Here is an 18,388-nt window from a genome sequence, read left to right as displayed (position 1 = left end):
TCCCCAGCTCCCCATTCACCCCCTCTGATAAGGTAATGAGATGCAAGTCTTTGGTGTGTTTGACAAGCTGCTGTCCTACAGCGCGGGAGCTGGGAGTGCTCAGAGGCTGGGAGAGGAGATTAATTAATGCTAAAAGACACAGTTTGATGTGGCAATGAAATTTCGATTATAATAATCTCTAATTATCTTGTAGCACAAGTGCCTCGGCTCTCCCAGGTGTCTTCCCCAGTTTGAAATTGTTATTTGTCAGCATCAAAGGGAGAGAGGAGCTGGTGCAGGGGGTGCACGTGGGGTCCCTTGGGATGGGGAGCCCAACTTCTGCCAGGGGTATCCCTTAGTGGGTACATCTGTCAGCTTCCAGGGATCCCAAATCCCAAATCAGGGCAAACCAGGGAATTTGAGGTGTCTTCAGTGCACTTTGCACAGAGTGTAAGAGCGCAGGGAGGCAATCTGAGGTCTGTGCAGCTGTTTTGTGGCACTTCCACTTCGCCTTTCCAAAGTGTGTCATTCAAACACCTGGTCCCTCACAGTTCTTTTTTTTTGTTCCTGATGGTTTTTACTCAAAATCAACTCGTTCCCAGGGAGAACTTTGGTCTTGACAAAACGACACTTTACCCAGGAAAGTAATTTCCTTCAGCTGCTTTATTGCCTCTCCTCCAGGCTCAGTGAGCTTTAAAATCCTCCTCCTCCTCTCCCATCAGTCTGAGCCCTTCTATTCCCAAATCTTCAGCTGTGATGTGTCCCTTCCCAGGGGGATCTGGTGGCCTTTGGAGAGGTTCCTGTGAGCAGGGCTGGACAGTGATGCTGTGTGTGTGGAATAGCAGATGGGCACAGTCACACCTCTAGGAGCAGGAATACTTTGGGTGGGGGGGGTCTGTGCAGCTCCAAATCATATTTATCTACACAAAATGGTCTCTGGAGAGGAAACATCATGGGTTTGAAGTCCTGGCCCCTGTGACATTGATGTCTTAGATTTCAGCTTTTCTCTTTTCCATCTATTTGTAACCCTGCAGTTCTTTAGTGTAGAACTCCAAACCCCACACACAGTGGGAGCTGCTGCTTCCCCATTTGGGGCAGACACAACAATTCCTCTCCAGGCCTGGCAATCAAGGACACCTCACTGCCTCAGGGCCCAGAGATGGGAACAAAAGGGAGTTGGGGGCAGCAAACTTGGGGTCAATGACTTCATTAGCGGAAGCTGGAATTGGCAGATTCACCCCCAAAATGCAAATGGACCAGACTTATAAAAGTGTGAAACCTGTGAATCCATTTTTGGGTGTAGACCCTGAGGGGTTTTGTCTGCCCTAAATGTACCTGAAGGCTCTTCAATAAATAGAACCACTAAATTTTGTCTGGCCTCTGTTTTTAGGTAGGCCCAGAAAGGCTCCTGTGCTCCCTGGGGCTGTGGGGGCAGGAGATTTCCTGTAGCCACAAAAACCCTGTGAGTCCTGGGGGATCTCCTCTCCTCCCCAGGAGCAGCAGCAGGATGGGGGAAAGGCAGGTGGCATCTCCAAGCCCAGTGTGGGAAGAGTCCAGCCTGTTGCTGTCTGTGACCTGTTGCCATTGTCATTGTGACCAGTGTTGTCATTGTTGGTTGCAGCATTATTTCAAGACAAAAAAAAGTGGGGGAAAAGCAGCCAGTTGCAAATGAAGCACCCTTTCCAAAGCCTTTCCCATTCTTTCATCCTTATGGGTGATGGAAAGCCCCCCTCCAGCCCCCCACTGCCTTCCCATATGGCTCCAAGCCTCTCCAACATCATCCCAAATCCCAAACTTGCACTTCAGCACCTCCAGAGAGAGCGGAAAAACAACACAAACCACAAAAAAACCCCATCCCCGTGTGGGTTGTTTGGAGTCACAGCTCTGTTTGCAAATGAGCTTGGGGGCTCAGTGGGTAAAAGAAGGGCATGCTTGGTGAATCCCATTTCACTTCCCCAATGAGCTGAAAAACTCTTGGATAATGGGTTATGAGTTGTAGATCTGTTTGATTGCATTGTTGCAAAGTGGGAATTGTTTTGCAACATAGATTCTTAATCACTGAGGCATCTGTGATTGAATGTGTCGAAAATTGGTTGAAATTGAAAGTTAACTATACTGCAGACAGCTTATTCTTGTGTATAATTGAAAATAAATTCTAATACTCTTCTTGAAAAGGGCTGCCAGGAGGAAATTTCCAACCTTGTCGTCTCCTCAGCTCCCTCCTCCAAATCCACAAATCCTCTCCCCTCCCCTCTGATCCTTTTCCTCTCCATCTTTTAGAGCTGGGAAAGAAAAACCAATCTCTGCACATCACTCCCTGCATCCTCAGCCATAAAATACAGAACTTGTAAATAGTTCCGTTTGGAATGCCTGGGGATGGGAGAGCTGGAAGGATTTAGAGGACCAGGACACTGGGATCAGGGTTTTGTTTGCCAAATACTCAGCTCTTCTCTGAAGTGTTTTTCAGTGTTAACAGACCCATAAAATTCCAGAATGGTTGGGGTTGGGGGGAACCTTAAAGCTCATCTCATTCCCCTGCCATGGACAGGGACATCTTCCACTATGCCAGGTTTTTCCAAACCCCATCCAACCTGTCCTTGGACACTTCCAGGGATGAAGCTTCCCTGGATGAAGCTTCTCTCACAGGTGGGGTGGTGCTGGAGGGGGAACTGAGCTGCAGTTGCTCTTGGCTCTCACTTAATTCAGCATCCAAGCAATGTCCTACAGAATTGAAATTTGACAAAATTAAGGCTGATGCAGGAGAATTTTATACCCACAATAAAATTTTAGTAGGGATGTGATTGCCCTGTGACATCTCCTGCCCCGGGCATGACAGAGGCGAGGGTTTGGCAGAGTTCAGGAAGAATGAGCTGCTCCAGGGAATCACATCATCCACTGCAGTGTGGGCCGGGGGGAAACCTTTGCCAAGGCGGTTCCTGCAGTCCCCCAGGGATGGCAATGGGGAATCCAGGTCTCAGGCCACTTGGGATGAGAGCAGAGCTCTCCTGTCACAGCAGCTCTCTGGCCACAGAGAGAAACACCATTTTCCCAGGCATCGTTCTGGGAAAGACTGTGAGAAGATCAGAGAAAAGAATGAGAAACAATTCTGTGAAAAACGCCAGTCACTTGTTTTTAAAATTTTAAAAGTTTAATAGTAATAAAATGCTTATAAAAATAGTACTATAGTTAGAGTAATAAAAATTTAGACAATTTGGATTTAGGACAATATGAGACAATAGAAATGAAGAGTTACAGACAGTCCGGGTACCTTTTCTGGGCAAAATAAGCCCAAAAAAGGACCCACGTTAACAGAGGATTAACCCTTAAAAGCAACAGCCTGTGGCATATTCAAACACCTCATCCATGATCCATAAATTCCATTCAAACACAGGATTCTGCCTGGTCAGTGTCAACTTCTTCCTCTGAATCCTGACAGCACCTTCGAGGCAGCAAGAAGTTCGTTCCTTCTGATAAGAGAGCAATAAATTCTCTTTTTTCTGAAAGATTGAGGTGTCCTGTGGCTGCTATCTCACTGCGAGTCCTCTCTTAAAAAAAATTATCCTACATAGCATAGTTTCTATTTTAACATTATGTTATAACCTAAAACTATATTTAACACACTACTTAAGAGAATTAATAGAGCATAACTTTCTAACATAGCACATATAATATTCATGTGAATATTTGCGAGAAGCCAATAATAAAATACATGCATTTTTCACAATTCTTATCTTCACTTGCTGCACCTGGTATGGTGCACATGTGGAATGTGTCATGGAGATCTGTTTATCAATGGATGGTTTCTTAATTAGCCAGTGGTGATGGTGTTTTAAGTAAAGGACCAATCAAGTACACCTGTAACAAACAAAGGTATAAAAGCATGGGTTTCTTAATGACGATTATTATTCAGCCTTCTGTAATGCATGGAGTCCATGCTAATTAGAGCCCTTGCAATGATTCTCTCCTACCCCTGTTCCAGTTGACTTCTCCATCCTCATCCCACCCTTGCCGTGCTGCCCCACAGCTGCCTCCATGGCTCCTCACACTCCGGGAGTTTTTGGGTTAGAGATGATGATGATGCACACAAAAGGTCCTGCCTCCCCGTTTTATGCAGCCCTCGGGGGTGAAAATCAAATGGTTCCCTGCTTCTTCCAAGCTTTTGGCAGTCTGCTGGGGGTTATTCTTCGTGGGATGAGAGGTCAGTTCTGCTCTACAAAGGGAAGGGACTTTGGTGGGGTTTTTTTTATTTCCTGCACTTATCTCAAGCTATTTTTATTCCTTTTTCCACCCTGTGATGGGACAGGCAGTCAATAGGGTGCTTTCATGGCCTCATTTCGGAGAGGCCTTTGGAGGAATTGAAGAGATGGGTTATTATTAAGTCCTCATCATGCTAAAGATGCTTTGAAACCACAGCTGGGTCTACTCATGATCTAAGCCTGGACCACCAAAGAGAAAAGGGCAGGGCAGTAACCCCAGGATGGGGAACAAAAAAATGAAAAACTTTTTTTTTGTGTATTGATTCTCCTTTGGTTGCTTGGGAAAAGCAATTTGGAATCTTCTGTGCTGCCCAGAAAACTTGGGGCAATGCTGCTTCCTTTTGGAGGAGTATCATGATTTTATAAAGAATAATCACAATTTAAAGCTGGGTTAACCATGGATATTTCATCATTTATCAAATGATAAATCATGATTATCATGATTTTATAAAGAATGATTATAATTTAAAGCTGAGTTAACTATGGAGATTTCATCATTCCTTAAAATTATCATCCGAATTTGCCATTTGATGTCTTTTGGAAAAGCACCAGCAAGGAAATAAAGCAAGCAAGTGGCTGAAACCTGAACTGAGCTTAGTGATGCCTTTGCTTGTATTAGAAATTTGCACAAAATCAAGTGAATTGATTTCAAATCAATTTATTTTAAATGGTGCAAACTCCTAATACAGACAGAACTAGTTTAACCTTTGCTAAAATTGATTTTGCTTGCAACGGTAAATTACCAAGTGAGACTGAAGTGATTTAATGGAGGGTTAAGCCTGTTTAAGTGTGTCCATTTTCAGGAGTTTCATTGGTTTGGAGAGTGAGGATGGCCCAGTCCTTGGGAAACTTGATTTTCCTTTCTTGCTCTGCCATAGATCTTGTCAAATTCTCCTCTCTGGGGCTTGGTTTCCTGTGTGGGATGGGAGATTTTAAATTTTTCCTGTTTTGTAGGAGCACTGTTGGTGGTGAGAAGCACCTTAGGGGGTGTCTGTCTAGGAAAAAAATAACTACTGCTCCACCAACTCAACTGAAAATGATAACAGAGGAGTTGCTCACAGGTTTCCTTTAATTGGTCAGGCTGAGCCAGAGCCATATTCTGTGTTGCAGGATGGAAAAATTGACATTTTTCCAACATGAAGTTTAAACCACATCCCTGTGCTGCCAGCATCCCTCCTCCATCCATCAAACTCTGCATTTCAGGATGCCTTGGAGCATCTCCTCCAGGCTGGAGGGGGCTGCACGCTCTGCAGCCCTACATCCCCTTTGTTGTGACATTTGTTTTGCAGGGCTTGTTTGAAGAGATGGATGGGGCTGATCCAGCCCAGCCTGGGTCCCCAGTGCTGAGTTTAAGGTTAAGGTGGTTTTCATTATGCCAGAGCAGCCCAAACCTGAGTCTTTGGATGTGGAGGAGCCTTAGTCCACCTGTACATCTGTTTTCCAGTGGATAGTAAATCCCCGTGACTTGTCTGGGAGCGATGTGATTTGAATTAATCAAAATGCTCAACTGCAGGAGGGGAAAAAAAAATCAGGTCTAGATTGACGGAAGCAATGGAGTGGTGATAACTGTGTTTTAATCCAGTAGCTGAGGACTTAGAGCAGCAGCCTGGGAATCAATCCTGCTTTTATTTTTATTTTTTTTTTTTTGCCTGGGGAATTTGAACCTGCAGCTCACTGGGAAGCACCAAAGGATGTTGGGGGTGCTGGGCTGGCCCCTGCTCAGAGCCCTGCCTTGTGTACCAATACGTGTTTATTAATTAGGAATCCGAGTGGCTCCCTCGTTCAGAGGTTAGGAGGATCGCTGGGGAAGCTCTGGTCCCTATTCTCATTAAGGTTTAATTATACAAAGTGAAATATCATCAACAGGAGGGAGCAAACCCCCCTGAATGCTCAATGAGGGGGTGGCTGGCAGGATGCTGGCCGTGGCTTTGGGTCCCTCTGGATGGGGAAGGCTGAATGGCTCCCATCTGGAGTGGGGGATATTGGGATATTTTCCTTTCTCCTTTTGAGCTGTGGTGCAAATCTGGGGAGTTCAGCCTGCAGTGGGGGATATTGGGATCTTTTCCCTTCTCCTATTGAGCTGTGGTGCAAATCTGGGGAGTTCACCCTGCAGTGGGATGGGTGCAAGATGGGGTTAATTCCACAGAGGTCAGTTTCCAACCAGGTATCCTGTGGAATGAATGACAAATGATCCAGAGCTGCTGATAAGTGAAGTTTCCATCTTTGGAAACTTAACTTTGGATCATTTGGATCATTTTGCATCTTTGGATCGTTTGGATCATTTTGCCGGCGAGCTGCAGGTTCAAATTCCCCAGGCAAAAAAAAAACAAAAAAAAAACCCCCAAAAAAGCAGGATTGATTCTCAGGCTGCTGCTCTAAGTCCTCAGCTACTGGATTAAAACACATTTGCCATTCCTGCATCCCATAAATTCCAGGGATAATTAGCAGCTGCCATACAGAGAGCAGCAGGGCACTTTTCACTTGAGGTCTGGAGCCTCTTGGAGCAATGGGGAGGAAGGCTGAGGAGATTCCTCCTCCTTGCAGCAGGTCTGACCCCAGCCCATCATTCCAGAGGGTGGGAGCACTCAGGGAAGGCTCTGTGGATGGGTGGCTTCATTTTGACTTGGAGAATTTGTGCTTGTTGAGTGAAAGCATCTCTCTGAGAAGTCATCCCATGCTCTTGCTGCCTGCAACCTTTGTCTCTACATCTCCTGCTCTTTTATCACCTCAGGCATCTTTTTTAAGTTCTTCTGAGCCTTCAGATGTTTACCTCTTGTAACAAACTTTCTCGCGGACTTTATGTAAATAATTAATTGTTTTGCATTCTTTTATGGAGGAGGAGAAATTTGATGGACTGTGGGTTTGTCCAGTGTCATTGGAGAAGTGGCACTGTCACCCTCCCATCCATGCCACTTTTAGAAATCTATAAATTAATATTTATAAATATTAAACTTCCCTCTTTTTACCTTGGAAATTCCAGTGTCCACAGCATTTTATTTCGTGTCCTGGAGCGACATTCTGGTTTTTGCAATGTGGAAACTGAGGCAAGGTGCTGAGCAGTGGCTTTGCTGCCAAGATCAAGACAAGTTTCCTGCTTTTCCTGCTGCTCTGGTCAGCGGGGTGCAGGCTCTGCTGAGGCCAGGGCAGAGGCAGAGCAGCTCCAAGGAGGGGGTGGTAATGAGTTCACGTTCTGGAAGTGCTCTCAGGTGAAAGTTGCTCTCCAGGAGAAGTGCAAAGAGTGCTGATTTGCATTCTTATTGCAGGCAATATCCATAGGGAGAGAATGTCAGAACAGCTGTTATGTCAAATTACCTTCCTCCAGTAACAGGGGATTTTATCTGTCATCTCGTGGAGGGCAGAGGCACTTGCACACCTTGGGGGAAGCCTGGGCTTGCATATTTTTTCCTTCTGGAGCTTTGTGGAATGACTTTGGTGAGCCCAGCTCTGGGAGAGGCGCAGGGTGAGGGATGGAGAGCAGATGGGGCAGAGCAAGGGCTGGGACCAGCGCAGGTGCTGCTCTTCCCTGTCACAGACACATTTTATGAAAAATCCTTTCCTTAGGATTTTTCCTCCTGAGAAGCTGACAGGCCTCAGGAACAAAATGTAAATATTGATTATCTGCTGCTGTGGAATGCAACAGGTGGATCTGTGATTGGTCTCATGTGGTTGTTTCTAATTAATGGCCAAGCACAGTCAGCTGGCTCAGGCTCTCTGTCTGAGCCACAAGCCTTTGTTATCATTCCTTCTTTTTCTATTCTCAGCTAGACTTCTAATGAAATCCTTTCTTCTATTCTTTTATTATTGTTTTAATATAATATATATATTAAAATAATAAATCAAGCCTTCTGACACATGGAGTCAGATTCTCATCCCTTCCCTCATCCTCAGACCCCTGTGAACATGGTCACACTTCCCCAGGTCTTTCCCCATCCCAGCCTGTGGCAGCAGCTCTGTGTGTGAAGCTTTTATCCCAGCCTTTCAGTATAATCACTTCTTAATTAACTCAAGCGATGGCTTTATTTTGTGAAGCTCGTTTCCAAAAGCTTAATTTTATTTCTATGCAAAATTAATATTTTTCGTTTTTTCTGCTTGGAAAAAGCACCCACACCGGCAGGGAGGGGGAGAGGAGGAAGCTGAGCCAGCACAGCTCCTCGCACCAAAAGGTTTCTGCTGTCGTCTGTGTTTTCCCAAGCAGCCATCAAGTTCTAGTGATCATTTGCAGGGAGCAAAAAATAAAAATAAAACCAAGCGTGGATCAAGATCGTTAAAAGGCTCCATCTGGATGGCGCTAAGGATGGGTGGTGGCAGCAGGGCCTGGCCCTGCCTGGCCTCAGCTGTCCCCATTGCAGCCAGGGACAGACCAACAGAGTATTTTTATATTTAGATGGGATCTGGGGGTTTGCAAGAGCTTCATAATGTCCTTCGTGCCTCTGGGCTGGGCAGTGAGGCCCTGCAAGCAGGGGGGGCTGGGAATGGGTTTGGGGCAGCTCTGTGTGTGGAGGGCTGAATGTGGGCAGGGATTGCCCTTTGGGTAAGGCTGCTGAACAGCAAAACATGCTGCTGATGTTGTCTCTCTTCCAAAACACCCCCAGTGACTCCTTCCTTCCCACAAATCCAGCTCAGACTCAGCTCAGGCTGGTTTTGCTCATGGCTGTCCCATCCTCGAGTCCCAGGCTGAAAGGGGCTTTCACTCCCAACAGCAACACAGCATGCCTCAGTTTCCCCTTCCACAGAAGCAGGCTGGTGCCTTTCCTTGAGGTGCTCAGAAGGCTTTTAGGAGAGCAAGGTGCCACTGCCATCGTCCACGTGGATGGCTCCACTTGGCTGTGCCTTTTGGCCAGGACAGCTCTGAGCAGTTCCAAGGCTGCGACAGTGCACACAGGGGTCTGAGGATGAGGGAAGAAACAAGGATCTGACTCCATGTTTCAGAAGGATTGTTTTATTATTTTATGATATATATTACAGTAAAACTATACTAAAAGAATAGAAGAAAGGATTTCATCAGAAGTCTAGCTAAGAATAGAAAAAGAAAGAATGATAACAAAAGCTTGTGGCTCGGACAGTCTGAGCCAGCTGGGCTGTGATTGGCCATTAATTAGAAACAACAAACATGAGACCAATCACAGATCCACCTGTTGCATTCCACAGCAGCAGATAATCAATGTTTACATTTTGTTCCTGAGGTCTCAGCTTCTCAGGAGGAAAAATCCTAAGTAGAGGATTTTTCATAAAATGTGTCTGTGACACAAGGCCGGTTAGGTCTGACAGGAAATGTCCCCTCCCTCCTAATCTGGAGTGCTCAGTCCAGGCCTAAGCTGCTCAGTGGCATTAGGAGTCTAAAAAAGCTTCAGGTGGGACAGGGCACTCCAGGGAGAAGGCCACAGGTAGGACTGGGTGTCCCCAGCCAGGTGAGACACTGGGCCCCAAAATAACCACAGGCCAGCTCAGGTGGACTGGCCTTCCCCAGCCTCTCCTTGGGATTAAATCACATCCCCCAAATCCCAGCCTGGAACCTGTGACTCCCTCCTGCAAGGGCCAGGACACCCAGGCTCTGCTCCCCATTCCCTGACAGGCACCAGCTGGGGTGTGACTGTGCCCTGCACCCCCAGGTCACACAGTGTTAAACATATGTGAAATATATGTTAAATATTCTGTATTATTAATAGTATTATTAATTGTTAAATATTCTGTATTATTAATTGTATTCCGTATCTCATTCCCAAGCTTTGATGCACAACTCCTTTGCTGTGCCCTCATTCCCATGCTCCAAACAGAGGGAGTCCAGAGCCAGTTAAGTGCTGGAAGTGTGGCAGAGGGATGCTGAGAGAGATATTAAATCTCTGTAGCCTTTCAGAGGCTCCATAATTCATAATCCTGAAACGCACAGGCTGATAATTGCCTTAATCACTGGAGAAACATGGCCAAAATGTACTGAAATAAGCCATAAAACTCATTACAAGATAACAAGATTCTATCTATTCTCGGAGGTCGCGTTAAAGCTTGGCAGGTCAGGGAGTTAATCACCTCCTCCAGCAGAAGCAACGCTGATAAGCAGCAGAGCAGAGCCCAGCCCTGCCCGGATCCCCTGATCCCACCCTGCCTCCCAGAGGGATCCCAAAGGGATGGGGTGTCACCACATTGCACAGAGAAAAGCAAGGCACAGTTCTTCCCAAGAATATTTCTGGGTTTCACATTCTCTGAGCATCAGAGAAAGGAGAATCATTCTTATCATTTGCTGTGCCTGTGTTTGTGCAAAAGTAGAATGCAATGTAAGATTATTTACCCAAAGTGATGGTGCTTTGGTTCCTTGGCCTGTCAGGGCCAAGTGTGCAGCCCCACATTTCTCTTCACAGAGAAAAGCAAGGCACAAATCTTCCCAAGAATACTCTTATCTCACTTGCTGTGCCTGTGTTTGTGCCAAAGTAGAATGCAATGCGGAGATTGTTCACCCAGAGTGATGGTGTTTTGTTTCCTTGGCCTAATAGGACCAGGTGTGTGTGTTGGGACTGTTGGCTGACAGTCACGAGATTCTGGGCAGTGGAGTGCTTGGCACATTGAGTTTAGATATAATGTAATATAATATAGAATAATATAGTATAATAAAGTAATTAATTAGCCTCCATCTGATAAGATGGGGTATTCTGTCACCCTGTTTTTTTAAGATTTTTTAAGCCTTCTGATGTTGACATTCTTGTAGTGAACTTTCTCACACACTTTGTGTAAATAACTCATTGTTTTGCATTCCTTTATGGAGGAGGAGAAATTGATGGACTGTTGGTTTGTCCAGTGTCATTGGAGAGGTGGCACTGTCACCCTCCAACCCACTGTCATTCTTAGAAAATTATAAATGTTAGAGTCAGAAAATAAATTTCCTTTTTTCTTCACCTTGAGAACAGCGGTGTGAGCTTGTGTTCTGTCCTGTCCTATAGTTACAGTCCTCCTCATCATTCCTTGGCCAGGGCATTCCATGCAAATGCTATAATGGGGTGCCACTGTAATTAGACAGAAGCCAAATAGTCCTGCCTGGGCAATTAACTAGAAAAAGAATAGAACAAAGGAACTAATCACTTTTGTGGGGTGTTTTACCAGGTGCAAGCACCTCTTGCACATAGCTCGGGTTTTCTCTAGCCCTGTCCAACCTGGCCTCGAACACTTCCAGGGGTGGGAGGACCCACCTTGTATTTTCTCCTCTTTTGCACAACCAATCCAGTCCTCAATTCCCAGCATTGCAGGGAATGCCCCGATGAAGGAAGGAATGATGAGGAGGACTCCATCTTATCAGAAGGCTAATTAATTACATTATTGTACTATATTATTCTATATTCTATACTATATTACATTATATCTAAACTGAATCTGCCAAGCATTCAACTGGCTATCCTTAAGTTTGAGGTGAAGTCCCCCAGGTCCTATGAGGTCTCTTTTTCACCTAATCAAGGAGAGAAGCTTTCCTTTTTGAGGGAACAAAGGAAATAATTTGGTCACCTCATTAACAGGGACCACTTTCCTATATCCATCCTGTTCTGGAATGTTCCTTTCAGGGCTGTGTAGGAGAATAACCCCTTGGAGGGGCTGTGGAGGTTCCCCAGGGGTTCCCCCACCACGGGACAGCCTCGTGCTGGCCCTGCTGGCAGCTGGATTTGTGGTGATGGATACTGGGCGCAAGCTAATCCATAATCCCCAGCAAATGCTGCTGATGAGTCAGTGCTCAGTTAACATGAAATAGCCCTCCTGCGAAATCCATCTCCTCGGATTTAGCACAGCTACTTGTTGACTAAATATTAATTGGTTATTAAAGGTATCGCTGGGAGGGAAGGAATTCGGAGTTTCCCAGGGCTGTGGCTGGATCTGTGTCTCATGGATGTGGTTTATCCTGGCTCCTGGACACTGGGACCTGTCCTGCTCCAGGGTTTGAGCCCTCCTTGCCCAAATTTCTTATCCCCCTTTTATTTACCACTCTCAGCCTTGAAGGAGCAGCAGGGGAGGGATCAAGGTGCTGGCATCAATAATAACAACACTTCGCATCTCTCTCTTTTTCTGACTTAATCCTCCTTCCTTTTTCCTTCTTTTTGTATGGATTTTTAAAATAATTATTAGTTTTTTCCCTCTCCCCTGCCTTGAGGGATTAATGCAACAAAATACAACAAGGACAAGGGTTGATACCTGTGGTACTGGGGAGCAAGAAGGGCTGGGAGGAGGGAGAGGAGTGTTGGGTTTATAAAATATCTTCTGGTGTGTTCCAAACCCCTCCAAATCCTGCTGAGCAGGAGGGAAGCTCTGAGCAGCCGTGAGACCTATGCCTTCCCCTCCATCACTCTGGAATTGCAGAGCTGTGGGTGATTTCCAAACCTGGAAAGGTGAAAAGAACCAAACACCTCTCCTGATGGAGTGTGGGGGTTGAAGGGGATCCTGGACCCTGGAATACATTTACAGATATAGGAAAAGGGGGTTATTGCTTGAGATCAGCAATAAGGGATGCAGCATCTCTCTGAGTTACTCTGCTGTGTCTGGAATGAGGTGTTTTAAGCAGAGAAATGTGAATATTCAGTTATTTGTGGGGAGGGTGGTCAGTGGCTCTGCCCTTGGTGTCAATCTGAGCAGACCCTCCCCATCCTGTGAGCCACCTGCAGGAATTTTCTCCTGGACAGGATTTTAACCAGGAAAATCCTGTCAGTTGGAAAAACACATCATTTATTTTTCAGTATGAAATGAAAGAAAGGAATGCTTTTTGTGTGCTTGCCATGGACCTGTGTCCTGCTGGGTGACAGGAGCAACAGTTTAAAGCTGTCACACATTTTCTATCCCTCAGCCCTCCCTCCTGTTCCACAGGGGATGGTGGGTCCTGCAAATGAAGATTCCCCACAGGTGCAGAATGTGTTGCATTGCCCCGTGTGAAAAATCAATAAATATGAAAAAAAATTGTATATATATATATATATATATATATATATATATATATGGTATATATGTATTATTTATATATATGTTCTTTTTATATATGTATATATATGTTATTTATATATGTATGTATATATATGTGTGTTATTTATATATAATATAAATAACATATATATATATATATATAAATATATATATATATTCCAAATAACAAAAAAAACCCGTTTGAAAAATCAATAAATATGAAAAAATTATATATATAGATATATATACACGTTATATTTATATATATTCACGTTATATATATGTTATATATATGATATTTATATGTGTTATTTATATATGTTATTTATATATACGTTATATATATATGTTATTTGGAATATATATATATATATATATATATAATTTTTTTTTTTTTTTTCAAATAACAAAAACCCCCAATACACAGGAAAACTTGCTGAAAAGCAGGGAGAAGGGAGAGCAAGAGCTCCTCTCAAAGGAATCGTTGTTGCAGAAGGAGATCTCGGGAAGCTGATAATAATTCTGATAATAAACCCAAGCACTTTGCAGGAGAACTGGAACGGGATCAGCGGGGGACGCTGCGGGAGGACACACACACACGCACTGCTGGCACGGCTCTGGCTCTCACCCTGCTTTTCCCAGCAGGGATTTCTCACATTCCCACTCTGCAGTGGTGGCTCTGAGGTGCTGCGGTGCCCCCGCATTGCTGGAGCATCCCAGCGCCGGACTGGGATGAGCTGGGAGCGCTCGGTGTCGGTGGGGCTCGGTCTGTGGGACTCTGTCCCCATCTAGCGATGGCTCAGCCGAGCCTGGCACTGCTCACATCCCGGTTTGGTGTCCCTGGCACGGGGAGAGACCGAGCTCCCCCTCTGCCTTCACCTCCCTGCTCCGAACCACAGGCAGGAGGGAGAGAGAAGGAAGCCCAGCACAGAAAATTCTGCGCCTAAAGCTAAAAACTGTGGGAGCTGCAGGGGATGGGGAGTGGCAGGGTGACAGAAATCCTCATTTTAGGATGGCATAAGATGAAAACCCTAAGAATTTAAGGGGACAGATATCCTGATTTTAGGATGGTGCTAGAGAAAACCCTGAGAGTTTAAGGGAATGAGGTGCAGGCAGGGTGACAGAAATCCTGATTTTAGGATGGTGCTAGAGAAAAACCCAAAGAGTTTAAGGGGACAAAGAGCAGGCAGGATGTCCCCACTCCTGATTTTAGGATGTGTTAGAATGAGAAACCAATAATTCATTACAGTAGGGCTCATTTGCCAGCTCTGGGCTGGGGCTGCAGAGCACTTAGAGCATGCTCCAAGTGAGTCTCGACCTCAGGTGTTTGCAGGGAAGAAAAAGGGATTTATGTCTCATGTACCCCAAAAAAAGGGATTTATGTCTCATGTACCCACAAAGGAGAGGTGTGAGAGCAGGTAGGGTTGGGGTGGGGGGGATTTGTGAGTCCCTGAAAGGGGAGGAGGAGGCAGGTGAGGATGAAGCAGTGGCAGCCGAGTGTGACGCTGTGACTGCAGGGATGGAGGTGATGGAGCACTCGGAGCTCCAGCCTCTGTTCCAAGCAGGAGCTGTCTCAGTCTGGTGCTCTGCAATAAAACCATCACCAGAGCCACGGGCTGGGGCAGGCTGAGGCAGGAGGGGTTTGTGTGTGCCCTGCTCTCCAGGTTGGATGCTGCAGAGGAGCCCAGGCTGCAGCAGGACGTGCTCTGCTCCCAGCCCTGCTCTGTGACACTCCCTGTCACTGCTGCTGCCTCCCTGCATATGGGAGAGGCAGATGGATGCATGCAGGGGTCCTCCAGCTGCTCCCTCTGCTCCTGGTGGGAATTGTCAGCATGATGCTCAGCCTGCATGAATAACCACCACATCCTAAATACACCCTTAGTGCTCCCCTCCAGGCAGCTCTGGGGCTGGAGATGCTCTGCAGAGGGACCAGACCAAATTCAGCTCATGGGGCTGGAGATGCTCTGCAGAGGAATCAGGAAGGATGAGACCAAATTTCTTCCCTTTCCCGTTTGGAGCAAGTGTGGCTGTACATCACATTCCTACGTTTGAGGTTTTCTATATGTAGCTCATATATGTGCTGTAAAGGTGGGCAGGCAGATGGATGGGGATGATAAAACTGCTCCTTAATAACAAATATCTCTTTTTGGCACTCAGCTTTCCTTAGAGATAGGGCCTGTTAGGCTGCAGATAGCACTGGAAAGGAAGCAGATTGGGGAATTTACCTTAAATTATTCAGGAATGAGCTGGAGAAAGCCCCTCAATTGAGTCCTGAGCTGCAGGAGGAGTGGGGAGAATTCCAGAGCTCCCCTTGTGCTTGGATTTCCCGTCCCTTGCATGGGATGTGCAGAGTTGAATTCCTTCATGGAACAGAGGCTGTGGATGCCTCAAGTGTTCAAGACCAGGCTTGGAGCAACCTGGTCTAGTGGAACTAGAAGACCTCTAAGGCCCTTTCCATCCTAAACCATGCTGTGAGTCTCTGCTTTCACCTCCTTTGTTTGTTATTTTGCTTTTCTCCAGCTCTTTCCTTCTCTCTCTCAGGGGGAAGCAGCCACGTACACACATGGGACAGGAGGAGGTGGGCATTGCCTGAACACGGAGCAAAAATAAAAAACCAACAGTACCAGAGGGAAAACTGGACTCAGGGAAACCTTTGAAAGTAGACAGTCCTTTAAAAGAGTTGGGGAAAAAAGAGAGGAAGGGAAGTGGGAGGAAAATATCTTTCAATTTTTGCCATTTCAAAGCTTTAAGCTGACCTGATTTCAAAGAATATGTATGTAATACTTTCCCTCTTTCTTCTCTTTTTTCCCCCTAATAGGTAAGTGACATTTTATTCTACTTATCCTTGAGGCAAAGTTGGATTATTTTTTTTAGACAGGGGGGATAAGACATGCAGGGAAGGAGCCACACAGGCACAGCAGCCAGTGGCACCAGGAGAGAGGCATCCAAAAGCTGTGCAGGTACGTGAATCCAGGTGGGGACAGTGCAGGGAAGGGGTGCAGCCCTTGGGGGACATCCAACCATCCCAAAATACTCTGTGTGTCCAGTTTTGAGAAAATCATAGGGAAAATCCCCAGGAGGGGGGAAAATGCTCAGGGGCGCCTTCCCTGCAGCTGTAGGGAAGCAGGGGTGGATGCTATCAGGAAGTGAAGCTTGTGCTGGACTGTGAGCATGGAGGTCTCTGCCTGGATTTGGGTGCTGTGACCGCGTTCACAGGGGTCTGAGGATGAGAAAAGAGATGAGGATCTGACTCCATGTTTCAGAAGGCTGATTTGTTATTTTATGATATATATTACATTAAAACATACTAAAAGAATAGAAGAAAGGATTTCATCAGAAGGCTAGCTAAGAATAGAAAAAGAAAGAATGATAACAAAGGTTTGTGGCTCAGACAGAGTCTGAGCCAGCTGGACTGTGCTTGGCCATTAATTAGAAACAACCACATGAGACCAATCACAGATGCACCTGTTGCATTCCACAGCAGCAGATAATCAATGCTTACATTTTGTTCCTGAGGCTTCTCAGCGTCTCGGGAGGAAAAATCCTAAGGAAAGGATTTTCCATAAATTGTGTCTGCGACAGGGTGCTGCTGTGGGGTTTGGGTGGAGTGCGTGTGCTGAGGGTGAGGTGTATGGGTATGAAGGCTCACTGGTGTTTTTACAGCCCTTTATTAATGATGTAGGATGATGTTTTGGTGCTTTGGTGTGGGGGAAAGCATGACAGAGATGGTATGGACTCAGTTAGTGCATGGAAGTGCTCTCTGAGCTCCTGGAATATGCATTGCAATGGCACTGGACATCTCCTTGTGCATCCCTCCCACCCCTAAAAGCTCCTGGTGATAGAACCTTGTCTTTCTGGGCTGCTGCCTGTGGAAACCACACTGTGTGAATACCTGGGATAATTTGCTGGGAGCTGCTTTTGCTGATGGCAGCAATGAGGTCATTTCTTGGGGGCCGTTCCAGGCTGATCTCCTGCGAGTGTGCTGACTTCTCCTTAAGGTTTGGCCTGGCAAGACAAACCTGAATTACAGCAGCAAATACCCTGGGCACGGTCCAGGAATGGCTGGGGAAGAATTATTGTTTCCTGCCCCGTTTTTCTCTGCTGCAAGATGACTTTATAACCATGGCTATATGAGCGGGACGGGGCATTGCTGAGCAGGAATGCAGGCTGAGCTGGGAGTCTGGGAGAGACAAAAATACCTGTAAACAACAGCAAAAATCCCAACCTAAGCAAACAGCAGCACATCTCTCCTCCCAGCATTCCTCTGGAGCCCAGAGCAGCGGGTTCTAACCTTTGTTGTCAGCTCTTTCTTTATTTTTCATCTCCATTTCTGCTCCTCATAACCGAGTTGACCACTGAGCGAATCCCACACTGGTGCTGATGCTCCAAGGGTAATCCCAGAGCCCAGCTCTGTCTGAGCTAGAGAAACATGGAAATCTACATTTTTTTGACTCAAATGGGAGGCAGAACAAAGAAAAGAGGCTGGAAAAGAATAAATGCAGGCCGTGGAGATCACAGCTCTATAGGAAGTTGTTATTTCCATGAAATCCTAGCCCAGGTTTGCATGGATCAGCAGCTCCCTGGGACTCGCTGGGACTGCTGTTCTTCATTAGCAGCTTGCTGTGGGGGGAATATTTTTTAAGCAATGTTCTTGTTTTTTTCAGCTACTTATTTTCTTTACCAAAAGAAAGTGTCAAACCCTTTTCCAAGCCTGTTTTGCTGCTCCAGTGTGGGGGTTTTAGGAGGAGCAGGGATGGGGAGGAGACAAAGCTTGCAGGAGCTAATACACATTCCCACAAATAATTAGTTATATTAAAAATATAAATCGAGCCTTTTTCGGGGAGCTGTGAGGAAAACGAGGGTTTGAAACAAGTCAGTGTTTATATTCCGTGATGAACTTTGGTGTTTTTTCTCCTGCTCGGCTTTGCAGCATAGAAGGGAAAATTAAAAGTAAATTACTTAAAACCCACTTTGCTGCAAGAAGATAATTTCCCCGTCACTTTGATGTTTTGTTTCAGGGAGAGGGAGGGAGCCCATGCGTAAACTCGAGGTTTATCGGGTGATGCTTGCGATCCATCCCTGCGGCCTGGGAGACCCGGGCTGGATGGCAAAACCAGAGCGGAGCATCCCCGACGGGAGCCGAGCCGAGAGGCAAAACACAAAGTGTGTTTGAGGCAAATATTTGGACAATCTCGAGGCTTTGTTTAAACTAAACGTCAACTGTTAATAGC

General features: G+C 45.9%; 1 protein-coding gene across 3 annotated transcripts in view; it reads left to right on the top strand.

Moving 5' to 3' along the window:
- Positions 1-18,388, top strand: part of LOC102061060 (protein CEPU-1) — a 399,822-nt gene that overhangs the window by 131,862 nt on the left and 249,572 nt on the right. Inside the window, exon 1 of one of the 3 annotated variants that reach the window (XM_074527879.1) lies at positions 16,033-16,117. The exons of the other annotated variants lie outside the window; for them this stretch is intronic. Within the exon in view, the coding sequence (XP_074383980.1) occupies positions 16,048-16,117 (70 nt within the window). The 5' untranslated portion in view covers positions 16,033-16,047. Of the gene's footprint in view, positions 1-16,032; positions 16,118-18,388 lie in introns of those variants that run through there. 3 annotated transcript variants of the gene reach the window in all.

Source organism: Zonotrichia albicollis, chromosome 27 (assembly GCF_047830755.1).
Source record: "Zonotrichia albicollis isolate bZonAlb1 chromosome 27, bZonAlb1.hap1, whole genome shotgun sequence".
Taxonomy (NCBI): domain Eukaryota; kingdom Metazoa; phylum Chordata; class Aves; order Passeriformes; family Passerellidae; genus Zonotrichia; species Zonotrichia albicollis.
This window is presented reverse-complemented; position numbering and strand designations above follow the sequence as displayed.